This window comes from Tetrao urogallus (assembly GCF_951394365.1).
Source record: "Tetrao urogallus genome assembly, chromosome: 5".
NCBI lineage: Eukaryota > Metazoa > Chordata > Aves > Galliformes > Phasianidae > Tetrao > Tetrao urogallus.
This window is the reverse complement of record NC_136818.1, coordinates 2,843,286-2,856,306: the sequence shown is the minus strand read 5'-3', so window position 1 is coordinate 2,856,306 and position 13,021 is coordinate 2,843,286. Positions and strand designations below refer to the sequence as shown.

At 45.4% G+C, this 13,021-nt stretch overlaps 1 protein-coding gene across 1 annotated transcript in view; it reads left to right on the top strand.

The window, feature by feature from the left end:
- Positions 1-13,021, top strand: part of NFIA (nuclear factor I A) — a gene marked incomplete at both ends in the record, with an annotated part of 209,037 nt that overhangs the window by 152,583 nt on the left and 43,433 nt on the right. The window contains 2 exon segments of the mRNA XM_079535386.1: positions 6,016-6,133; positions 8,635-8,762. Coding sequence (XP_079391512.1) covers positions 6,016-6,133; positions 8,635-8,762 — 246 coding nt within the window.

The window sequence follows — 13,021 nt, the reverse complement described above, 5'->3', positions numbered from 1 at the left end:
TTGCTGGGTGGTTTATGTATTCCCATGTCTTCATTTGAGACCAGTTCATGAGTCATGCTGGGGAGCTCAGCTTATGAGCAGCCATTATCCAGACCCACCGGCAGCTATTAAACCTGTAGTTTGAGAAATCGGAACGTCCTCAGTCCATTCCCTTGGCTTTTACTTTGAAGAAGTCCTTGCATCTTTAAAACCATCTTGGCTAGGGAAGCAACAAACCTGCCTGTCCATAGCAGCCCTCATGTTTAGCCTCTGCTGTCTTCTTGTCTGCTCCTTCTTTGCTTTCCAGAGGTGCGTGCCTGACATTATTCTTTCCATGCTTGCTTTCGATAATATAATGATAGAAACATGTGATTTCTCATGGTTTTAACTGGCCTGTGGCTTGCTGCTGCTATCTAAAGTTTCTCTTGGGAAATATTATTGGCAGCAATTTATGCACCAGGTTTATTTAGTGAGTTCTCAGAGTTGAGCATGGCATGGAGTCTCAAGTAGTAGGCAGTTGTCTCAGTCATGCAAATCTGGGGAATTAATTAATCAAGTGAAAGGTCAGCTGTTACCATTGTCTATCTTATCCATCAGTGCTGATCGTCACACTTTCTGTGAGCTATTGAACCAGTCTAGACTGCTTTGGTAACAGAAGCCTGCTTTCTTCAGTCCTGGAGCTGGAGATTTTCTTTCGACATGATACCCAGCTACTGAATCTTGCAGAGCCCGATAGAACAGAGAAAGTAGATCATTCATGTTCATCTGAAAAGCAGCTTGTTCTCTCTCCATCCGATCTGCTGTGGATGTTGCAGACCAAGCTGTCAGCTCTCTTACATTATTAGCAGACAGAAGGTGTGAGCAGCTTTGGAGGTGTTGTCAGTCCACCCCAGATACACTTCATATAATGGAGAAATTCATTCTCCCATCTCTAGAGAGGCTGACACCAACATTCTCAGAAACAGAAGAGTTGAAGATGTTCATCTGTGTGGACTCAGCCTGTTGTCGACCAAGCAAACCCTGTGTGCCCTAGATAGGAAAATACCTGCATGGAAAGGCCCTCTGTGAGAGGTGCCGACTGGGAACATGGTTGCTGCTATTGGCTTATGGTCCCGTTGGGTGGGAGCCCATGCTTGGCAGAGGATGGGGGGCCGGGGCAGGGTTAGTCCCGGTTAGACTGAGTCTGCACTATGTGCTCTTGTGCAGAGAGCTGCTGGGAAGATCTCCTCCCTTGGAGGTCCTTCAGGCAGCCAGATAAACTGCGCTGCCCAGGATGTGAAGAAAGATTTAGGATTTATGAACATTCGCTAGAGCCAAATGAAACATATTTGTTTTGTGCTGTGTTATTTGTCAAAATGACATCATTCCTCATGCTGATAAACAAGGGAATTCTAACTGCACCCTGGACTGAAAATGCCACGCTTTGAGTTTTAAGGCGTTAGCTGCGAGCAGTGAGGAGCTGCACAGAGCAAGTGGGGTGACTCCTACTCCCTGTCATGAGCCAGGGAAACCACAAGCACACAATCGTACATGCAAGTTGCTTACCACTTCTGTATAAACACAGAAATGGTTCTGCTAATTATCCTTGGAGGTTATGCTAATTCGGCAGGTAAGAGGTGATTCTGTGGCCGGGGCATTTTGAGGATCCGGGGACCCTCCAGCAGCGAGGCTGCTGGCGCAGCGAGTGCCAGGCTCGAGGCAGCCGTGCTGTGGTTAGCGGCTGCTGCAGCAGAGCCGAGCATTCGCGGAGCGCTGAGCCAGGCCCTGGCAGGCAGCAGGAGGCAGCGAGATCCCTGGCTGGGTGCTGCTGGCGGGGGCTGAAGCTGGTCTCACTGCCACACGGGCACACGCATGCGAGAAGTGAAAGTAATTGCTGCCACTCCCAGCACTGAGCGTGGGTGCAGCGGAGGAAACACGACTTCCTCCCACCTCTCGTCGAGAGGCCAGGCACAGCCAAAACAAATTGTGGGGAATGTTCTGCCAGCCCCACCACGAGGTGCGGGGTCTGGGCCAGGCAAGGCTGCGAAGGGCTGTGAGGACACTGCTGCCTTCCCACAGCCTGGGAGGGGAGAAACTTTCCTGTGCAGAGATCTCAGTGCTGAGCGCGTGAGGGAAAGCCACGGCATCGTAAAGCAGCTCTCTCCCAACTGCAGCCTGTATGCTTTCTGCTATGCTAAGCATTGCACTAGTGAAGGTTGTTAAAGAAGTCAGCAACACGAAAATTAACATTTAAAAAAGATATTCTGTATTCCTTAGCAAAGCGCTGCTATCCCAAATATTCTATTTGGGCTTGGCTATGAGAGGAAGAAAAAAAGATTATAATAAAAAATAGACTGCAGGCATAGAGCGAACAGTTGCCGTGACCTTGCCTTTTGTATGCCATTACACAATTCAATGGCAGTCCACTCAAACCTTGCTCTCGATCAATATCCTATTAAAGCAGCACAAAAAGTCTCTATAAACTTAGTGGTTAGCTATGTTTATAAATGGAACTCAGCATAATTAGATGGTCAATAGCGGGCTGTACTTGTAATTTTAAAATGAACATCACACATTTCATATCTGTTGTATTCAGCGCAGCCTCTTTGTATCTAATGGCACGGTGTGTAGGAGACAATGCCTTGCACAAAAAAAAGGGAAAACAGATCCCCTTTCCTCTCTGCATCAGCAGCACCGTGTTTCCCTTTGTTTATGGAGTCACAACACAGGAAAAAGTTTATTAGTCAAATGTCATGTTTCTCCCATTTAACCTTAAACACATTATCACCTCGCTGCAGTGTTACACGTGTAATGATCTTAGTCATATCCCAGCCCCTCATAAAAATAAATACGTAAAGATGGAAAAAAGAGAAGCTAAATATTAACATGACTAAAAGAGAGTGCCATGTTCCAAGGAAGACAAATGCCAGCCTGGCTGGTTTTATTTAGTGGGTTTCCTGTTCTCTAATTTAATAAATTTTTCAAAATAAATATCCCAATTGAGTTAAGTCAGAGGGCTTTTTGTTAATTTCTCTGTTATTTTTCTTGACGTTTCGGGCGAAGATCTGAGCTAACAAGCTGGCAGCGAGGGAAGGGCTGGCAGCAGGGGGGAACGGCAGCCTGGGACTGGGATCGGCCACTGCGGAGCCCCCACACGCCGCCCTATGGGGCGAGCCGGGCCTGCCCTGACACAGGGCCTTCCTGTGGGGCCAGCAGGCTCCCAGCTCTGCACATGTCTGCGGTGCAAAGGGAAGAGGGGTCCTTCCTCCTGCAGCCCCGCCAGGCCGTGGCCCTGGGTCAGGCACGGAGGTGGAGAGCATTGTTTGGACTCGCGACTGAGACTTCTGACATCTTTTCCTGTTTGGGAGATGTTCCTGAGCTATCAGGAGGCTGCTGTACTGCTTGTTAGGACGGAAGGCAGCGCGTTTTGAGTGGCAGTGCAGCAGTGAGCAGAGCGGCCATGCTGCCTGCTGCTGAAGTCCAGTGCGGGAGGACTGAGGTGCTGCCCAGCTCCAGGGCTGAAGCCGAGACACAGAGCTCACAGCTTTCAGCCCTCAGCCCTCCAGCACTAAAACCATTGCAGAGGAGCTCTGCTGCTGTGGGACAGAGGTGGGGTTTGTTTTGTGACCCTCAGGTTGCGCGCAGGCTCTTGCATGAGGCAGCATTCAGCCCTTGATAGAGAAAGCATCCTTCCTCATATTTGCTACTTTGTGTGTTAGCAACACTCTGGTTCTACCCCGCAGCTCTTCTGGAGGTACATGTCTCTTCCCTTTAGAGCAAGAGGTTGAGCAGAGATGTCCAGGATTTGGGGAGAGAGGGATAACAGAGGGAGGTGAGAAGCAGCACAGAAGCATTATGCAGATGGCATTTTTACCTCTGTATCTATTTGGAATACAGCTGCCTGAAGTCTTGCAGTGGTTAGGAATGTCACTGTGCCTTTGAAAAAAAAAAAAAAAAAGGACAGTGCCTTGATTTGGTGCTTCCCTTCTTCCATTTGGAAAATAAAGTCTGCTTAACCTGGAATTTGGGCTTTGGTAGGCAGAGGGTGCAGAGGAACCGAGCAGCGAAGTGTTTGCAAAGCAGAAATCTGTTTGGCAAGGAAGTTGCTGAAAACTGTGGAGTAGATGCTGCAGAGAGTACCTTTATGATTGATTTCCATTCAAGTCAGACTGACTGCAGTGTGGTCATTTTTCTAACCCATAACTGCTCACACTGCAGCAGTCTGCTATCTGCAGGGTGTCTGAATTATAGCAGTCCATGTCCGTGTTACCTTTTACACAAATTACTTACACTGGTTTCTTTTTCCATGCAAATTCATCAGTTTTACAGCCTCTTGTAGCTGCTGTCAGGAAACTGTTGCAGAAAGCACAAATTGATAAAATGAGTTAATTTTACTGCACTTAATTTTTCTTTCTTTTTTGTTAACACACCCTCTCATATACGGTATACGGGAAGCGTGTGATACTTAAGGAAAGATAACAAAGGGTTCGAGTGTTCTTGTCATAAATTACTTCCCAACTTCGTTCCTTTTAATGGTCATTCCAGATTTTTTCAAGTTTTAATAGCGTTGTGTATTTTCCATCTCATGCTTTTAAAAGTCCGAGGCTATCCAGGCTGTTCCCTTTCTGTCTCAATGACGTTCTTAAAAGATCCTTGCCAAACAACAACTAATTGTCTTGTGGGGATGATGAGGCAGCTGCAAAGCTACATTATTCCTCTGTCAAATCTGACATTGTGAGCTCCTTAAGTCTTGGGGTGAAATACTGGCCCCATTACAGTCAATGGCAGCACTCCCAGAAGGCCTGCGTCTCAGCCCAGACATGTTTGCTGGGCGATACGAGCTATCCTGTCTTCATTTCCTCACTCCTGCCCCGTCGGAGTGAAAGATTTTTTCGCCTTTGAAAATGGGCCAGGTTCTCAGACCAAAGATTAAACTTGGCTCAGCATCTTTGTGTGGCATTGAGACTGCTTCGCCTTTGTTGCTGTGAATCGGGGCTCTCAGACAATACGTTCCAGGCCAAACTTGTGCTTTTTATTGTGCGGTATGTCCTTTTTCAGATGTCTCTGAAATGTGAGAGAAAATCGTGATCTGTAATTGTCGGCTTCCCAAGTTGCTTTGTCCTGCAAATAGCAATGGGACAGCAACGGAGGCTATGGGACCACATGCCGTATAGCTGCAATTTTTTTTGTGAAATGCATTATCCGTTGGCTTGAACATTAGACTCCTCTGTTCCCAGAAGATTGTGGCACGTGGGGTTCATAGGCTCATGCTTGAAAACATTAGAGTGTGTAGGAGCTCGTAATATTTTAATGGAAAACCAAGGCTCTAGGACGTGGAAATGAAAGGCTTTCATATCCCTTACAATAAAACTTAGGTGCTGGGTAGCTTAGTGAGAGGTGAACAGTGGAAGGTAGTCACCAGATAATGTTTCTTTTGAGACAAATGTCTCTAGCTTTGATTTTGCTGGAGGAGAGACCAGAGCAAAACTCAGCTGCTCACATTTGGAAGAGGACTTGGGTTTCTCATCTGCATTTGTGCTTTCTCCGAGGAGATTTGTAACCTCTGTGCTTGGGGATGTGCATCATGTACACACCAGAGGTCCTGAGGTGTGTATTTCCCTGCCTGCACTGCTTACAGATTATGACAAGTACACTACAGGGATGATGCAGCCTATTTGTAACTGTACTAATACATGCACCATTGTCCTAAAACAAAAGCAACGAGTTTCATTAAATGTTAGAATTATATTAATAGAGAAGTAGTGCTTAAAGAAGCTGAATAGAAGTGCCGTCATAATTGTTTGGGGTTTTTTTAAAGAAAGGGTATCACTGGAGGAGTGTAAGAAAGAGTCTGTGCCATGGAACATTGTATTTTGGATAAAATTTACATTTTCTTGATTGCAATGCCAGTTTCCATTAGCATTTCTTAATTTCCACATCCCACCTGTTCTCATTGTGAAAATAAACACACACACGAGTAAGAAGAAAATGATTTTGAAGTGCAATTCGTGCCATATTCACTTGAGTTACTGACTGTGCTCTCTTTTGTTTTCCCAGCACCAATAGCTGCAGGAACAGGCCCTAATTTCTCCCTCTCAGATTTGGAAAGTTCTTCATACTACAGCATGAGCCCAGGAGCAATGAGGAGGTCTTTACCTAGCACATCCTCTACCAGGTAATTTAATCTCTGCCTACTGCCGAGTTACTTGGAAACCCAAGCAAACGTCATTACTCATCTGGAAAAGTAACCATTAATTATTTGACAAGTTGTTTGGGGGCCTCAGGATGGGAAGCTGCTTCAGATTCACAGAGCTGAACGTTCAACTGGATTGCTGCTAAAATTCTTTTTGTGTATACAGGCTGTGAAGGAAATCAGTTGCGTTGCCCTGTGTAACCTCTGCCTCCTGTGTTGGTGTATCAGGAGCAGTTCTACTGGAATTGTTGAAGTTTTACTGGTGGCAGAAGAGAATTGGGAGCATATTGAGACCTGTCACTTTGTCCTGGCTGGATAGCCTTAAGATAGACTTTTGTGCATCCTTGATCGTAAAGTGTTATCTCTGAAACCAACATAGGTTTAGGGCCTTACTCTATAATGTGTTCAGATTTTCAAATTGCATTTAGAAACTCGTGGCTCAATTATTTGAAAACTGTGAATTGTTAATGCCGATGACTGCCGAGTCTCACTGGGGTTTTGGCTTAGATGCCACCTACCAGACAAGGATATTTTTTATTTTTTACCCTATCCTTTTACTTTAACCATCCATGAGATTAGATTTATAAACAAGCTCAGTCACTCTAGTAGTCTTGAACACTATTAAAGAACCAGATTGATTTTTTTTCCCCCACAGCCAAAACAGATCACTTATTTCAAAGACATGACAAGAAAGTCTAACTCCAGCCCAGGGTTGTTTTACATTTTTATCTCAGTCTGCAGTGCCACCAGCTTTGCAGTAAGCAAGTACACATGTAGAAAGGCTCTATAGTTTGAATATAGCTGTTGTTTTTGTTTTCTAAAAAGAAAAGCTTTGGAGGGATGCTCTTAGCCGTAGTTTCTTAGAGCTGGAAGCAATGGCAAGAATATTTTCCATCTTGCACTTAGTGTACATTAGGAAGCTTGGCGACTACAATTTCCATTACACATCAGTTAAAAACTTAATTCTCTTTCTTCTTTGCATCTAAACTCTGCACCCACCCTATGTTCAGTGCTCATCACCAGCACATCATAGGTTCTCAGGTAGGGTTTGATTGTGACTCCCAAACAAAGATGTGGGGTTATTAGCGTTACTTAAGAGCTCCGTTCTTGCTCTTCTGTTCTTCTGCAAATAGCTAGCAGTGATAAGGACCTAATTATAAACAGCATGGGTAGTTAATAACTTGGTAATATGTTTGTTTTCCTCTCATTAGGCTGTTCCCAGTAAGAAAAAAAATGTATTTCTTAAATACACAGACTCAGAGGAATTATCAGGCGGTAATTATATTGTACGCACACAGTTTCCCCTATTGACACATAACAATTCTCTACATTAAGGAATGGCCAAACCTACATTCCGTGCATACCACAAGAATCCTCCTTCCTGTTACTCGCAAACTGCTTTCTCGTACCTGTGCAGAGCTTGGGGTGAAGAGCTGTGCAGAGGCTGCATGTTTTATACCAGTAGAAATAGGAAGATTTTATGCCTTTTAAATATGTTCCCTCCATAGAAAGGAGCCTGTTCTTGAATGCTTTAAATCTTAATGGAATACAGATTCGGGGTAAAAAGTGAGCTGACACAGCCTTGGAAAAGCACTTAAAAGAGAAATTCTCAGTAATGTCCCCACGCAGTCTGTACAAGTCATTATAGCAAATAGAGCCAACCTCAGTGTCTTTGGCTTTGGGATCCTCTCCCCACCAAACTGCTGAGTCTGAGTCAGCGACCACCAGAAACCACTGAAAGGGCTCTTCTGTCCCCTGAGCCAAGGGGAAGGGAGGTGTGATGTCTGACAAAGGTCAGTACTGGTCAGAATTACCTACTGGGGCTTTTTATGCTTGGTGGCAAACACTTAGGGAGAAAAATGCTTACGCTTGTATGATAATGTGAGCACATGAATCACTAATGGATTCGTCCATCTTTTACTCATCTACACTTCTTAGGGGACTGAAATCTGGGTTAATTAAACAGCTACAGTTAAAAAATTGAAAATATAAGTTTGGAGGGACCTGTAATGTGTGTTTCAGAATAAGCTGTTCAGAAGATCTGACAATTAAAACGACTTGCATGTCACTAACATATTCATTCCAATTGCAAAAATAATGCAATAGAAATTAAATTCTTTTACTGACCTCTGTGTTCTTTGAAGAATGTCCTACTTTTTGACCTATAATAGCCTAGATAGCAAACTGTCTCTTAAGCTGTTAATTTAGCACAGGTTTAGGGGCTCAGTTTAACCCCATGAGAGGTTGTTTGTCTCACATCGAAGCATAGCCACTGAAAATAAAGTAAATCAGAAACAAAAAGTGGATGGTTGGAGGCTGGGTGGCTGTGCAGGACTCATACCTCCCCCTTCTCAGGGTCCTCAGTCTGCTGTCTTTCCCAAAGCAGCTTAGGCTCAAGCAGTGCTAGCAAGCTATGTCCCAAAAGATGCGCCTTTGTTCCTTCCCACATGCATAGTCTTTATTACACATTTTTACTTTTTCAGCTCTACAAAACGTATCAAATCTGTGGAGGATGAGATGGACAGTCCTGGTGAGGAGCCGTTCTATACAAGCCAAGGGCGCTCTCCAGGAAGTGGCAGCCAGTCAAGTGGATGGCATGAAGTGGAGCCAGGTAAGCCACGGCTTTCAGGAGCCCGAGAAAAGTATTGCTCAGTTTTATTATCAGAATACACTGAATGCTGTATAGAAGGAGATCTATTATCAAAATCTTGTAACTTCTTGTGAGAAAAGGTCAGCCTAACGAAAACGCTGTAGTGGTTTTATTGCTCCTGCAGCTGCGAATGTTTCTGTACTGTGTCACTTCTGTATTTTTGCCAAATATCTTAAGTATTTAAATAATGTAGCAAAAGATACGCTGTCTTTGTCTGCCAAAATGTCCAGATTCAGTTCTGGGATAGCAGTGACGTTCGTTTAGCAAAAAAGCAGTACCTGTGTGGGGTGTGCCCCACAGTTATCCTGTTTAAATAAATATCCCCAAACTCATGTAAGGTAGAAGGACTTCTCGAGCATTGTACAACACTTGAGGTCACTTAGTAATGACTTTTCAGAGATTTACAATCTCATCTGTAACACCTAAAATGTGGTTGGAGGCTTCGTATTGAAATGACTATCGGTATTAAACTCCATCAGCTTTAGGAAGCAGCTCTTCTGCATTTTCTCAGTGAGTTTTTGTGTGTGATCTTTCTTGCTGATCATCTTTTGGGTTATGTTGCGTACTCAACTGTCTGTTGGTCACTTCTCCTGAGATCATCTGGGTGCTTAATACTATTGCAAATCTTTTTCTGGGTCAGTGCTCCATACACGGTGAAGCTGATGTCTCTATTTTGGTTACAGCTCAATATTCAAATATTTATTGCCAATAAAAATAACGGAAGTCTTATTTGTTAGATAAACACAGGCAGTGCTTTCGTCGCACGGTGCTTGAGAAGCCTTCCAGCATTGAGAAGGCCCTCTAAGCAACCCAAAGAGTCTTTTGCAACACATATGTTTTTCTCTTTCTTGTTTGTTTGGATTTAAATTGGTATGGTTTTGTTTTAAAACAACACATACTTGTCCAGGACACTGTGTATAATGAACTATACAGCACAGAAAAGTAAATTCAACCTGAACAGCATTAAAATCAGGTCTGTGGGCACTTGGCCAGCCACCTATATCCTTCATCATGTAGGAAACATACCCACAGCTTTCTCTGGAGACCCTGTCAAACAGCTGTCCTTTACTGCATGCCCAGAAAGTCACCAAATTTGGGCTATTCCAGACTGGGAGGGGACTGATTCCCGTGCCTGAGAGCCCTTGGAGGATCCCCTGCCAGCTGCCCTCTCTCCTCTAATGAGGAGGAGCCAGCTTGTGGGCCCTTATTGACTGCAGATGTGGCACTTTGGCAGGAGCAGAGGGTGGACCTGCAGGCAGACAAGTGCCAGGCTCCCTGTGACTGCCATGCTGCCGCGGTCCCTGAGGCTCTGGTGCTTTCAGTGAGGTGCCCTGCTCCTTGGATGCTAAGGGCTGTTTCCTCCATCAGCTCCAGCCTCCAGATGATGTAAGGCAGAGCTTCATCTTGTACTAAACTACTCTGCTCACGGAGCGGCAAAAACACGAACAAAAGCTCAGCGCCCATCGAAAGGAGAGATCGCAACCTCCTCCACAGACACAGATGGCTAAATGCTGACTGTTTCACTGCTTCCACATCATTGTCAGACTGAAGGCTAGCTCCCCTCAAAGTTTGGGGTCCTCTTTATTAATGGCAAACGCTCTTCATTTGTACAACAGCCAGAGGTTGGCTATTAATTTTGCTGTCACTTCTGGTGGTTTTCCCCGCATGTGATCATCATCTTGGTCTCATCCAAGTCCAGCCTAGATAGTGGCACTGCAGTGCTGAGCTGGGCAAGAAGAGAACCTAAAGCCTTACACACATGTGTGGGGTCGGGGGTTGAAGCAGCACCACTACTCTTTACCCACTGGGTGCTTATCACAGAGGAGCACAACTGCCCATGTCCTGAGGTTCTCAGAGAGGCAAGAACAAGGCGGAGAAGGCATTCCCTTCCTCATGACCTTCCTCACCACAGAAAAGCCCCAGGTTCTGACTAGGCTTGCCTGTAAAATGGCAGAAAATCACCTTGCAACATAAGGAGCCAGGTACCGACTAGATATAGCTCAGATTCATCAAGCTATCTATCTCTGTCACGGCTGAGAAGAAAAAGAGCTTTATCCTGCCTGCATGGGATGCAGTTTAAATCTTTGTGCTACAGCCACACCCTGAGACTTCTGCCATGGCTTTCCAGCAGCCTCTCTGAATTCACTGCCTCGGCTTCTCTGTAAAACAGGGTCACCTATGAGAGCATGCCGGGCAGAGCCTGCCCAGAAGGCCCCAGCTCATCAGTGGTGAAGGACAAGATGGTACTGGAGTGTCCTGTCATTGCAGGGCATCAGTAGTGTGTACCTGGTACAAGATGCTCCCCCCGCAGTAACACAGGGACGCATCCTGCCCTGGTGCAGCACACAGCTCCGTGCCTTACCTCATTAACCACACCTGGGCCTGAGACTGACATCTGGCCTCTGTGTTCAACATGGTTGCTGTGTCTCCATAAATATACAACATTTCATGAGTCTTCAATGGGGCATCTGCCTAGAAAATATATTGGTCATCTGAAAGCCACGCAGATGATGTTAGCATTTATGTGTTACCTGGTGTCCTGCCACAGTGTTCCCTTCCAGAAGGGGTGGAACCCCTGCTCTGTTTCAGATCTGTCCTTTCCAAAACCTCTCTTGTCCAGAGAAAAACCTTGCCATTTATTTAACCTGCAATCAAAAGCCATGGCTGTTCGAACGTACAGTAATCGCTGAACTTCTGTGTTTTGCTTTTTCTCAGTGAAATTCTCAAAAGTCTAAAAACTAAAACCAGCTTTTTGTTTCCTTTGGCTTCTCTTCCGTGCGGTTCTCTTTACGCTGTGTGGGATAAGGCATGTATCAATGGTGCACAACGATGCTGGTTATGAAGGCAGGCTGACGTTTTGTCCTGTGCTGGCAGAGCAGTGTAAGCCAGGTTTCCAAGCTCCATAATTAAACCCTGTCCTTTGGGTTACCAGCCAAACAACGGGAGGAGGAAATCAGACCAAGGAAAGGAAGCTTAGACTTGTCTGTGGGATGGCTGTTCTGGCTGGGAGGGAAAGTTCAGAGAGAGGAACCAGCAGCCAACCTCCCAGCCCAGTAGGATTCACACCAAAGATAATAATATATCCTTTGGCTTTATTACCTTTGAGTAGACTGCTTCCTCACAGGGGATTTAGATTTAGGCAGAGATAGCTCCTTGGCCTATACGCCTTGACAGGTTTATGGGAGTGAGAGGATGAATATTCTGTCTGTGTGTGTTGCATTTGCTTAATTCTGAGGTGTGCACATGAGAAAAAGCGGGGAGTATTATGCAGGAGCAAATGTGGAGCGCTCGGTATGACTGCGCCTGCACAGAGGGAGAGGGCAGAGCTCATGGCACAGAGGGATACAGCAAAAGGTATCGCCTGGGACAGTGCAGGGAAATGAGGCCCACATGGTGGTTGGAGAAATGCCACGCTTAAAAGAGAACACGGCGCAGAAAAGAAATGGAAAAGAAGAAAACAATTTCAGACCATACAGAGGGGAAAAATATATAGGGAAAGAAAAAAGGAACAAATGCCAGGAAAATAAAGATTTGACTTCCTAGAAAGGAAATATGAAATGGAACATGTGAACTCCTCATAGAGAGCACTCCAGGCAGAGGGTTATTTACCGCCAGCCGTGACTAGTCACTCTACATCTGTCTCCATTTTTTTCTCTTGAACAAATTCCCTTTTTGGATACTTTCTTCCTGCTTTGCTTCCCTGTGATTGCCCCTGTAAGTGGTCTTTGGAGGGCAGGCTGTATACTCAGAACATATGTGCAAACTGGCAGGAGAACAGAAGAGGACAAAACCACTCTGTGTGCTATTTAGATTAGGCAGTGGATGCTTCCCCTGTGCCTACTCTTGGGGTCTCCGCTGCGTGCAGAATCCATGCTGCACCTATTGTCCAGCCACAGTCCTTCCTCCGAGCTCTTTCTTCAGAAGGTCCCCGGGGGCTCCCAGCACCCCGACATCTGTCTCACACGGAGACCTTGATGGGCATAGGTCCTATCTGCTTCACCCACCAGCAATATGACCTTTCCATTCTTGGCATTTCAAACCCGCAGTAACGAGCAGAGGACTCAGCCTTGTGTTTTTTACATCTAGATACTTCTTGCAAGCAAGGATATAGCACTCTCCTTATACGTCAGATGTGACAACCAAAGCAAAAACCGACATTAATTCTGTGTTCTTGCACTGTACTCCTTGAGTCTCACATCCATTTACCTGCACTCGAAAGC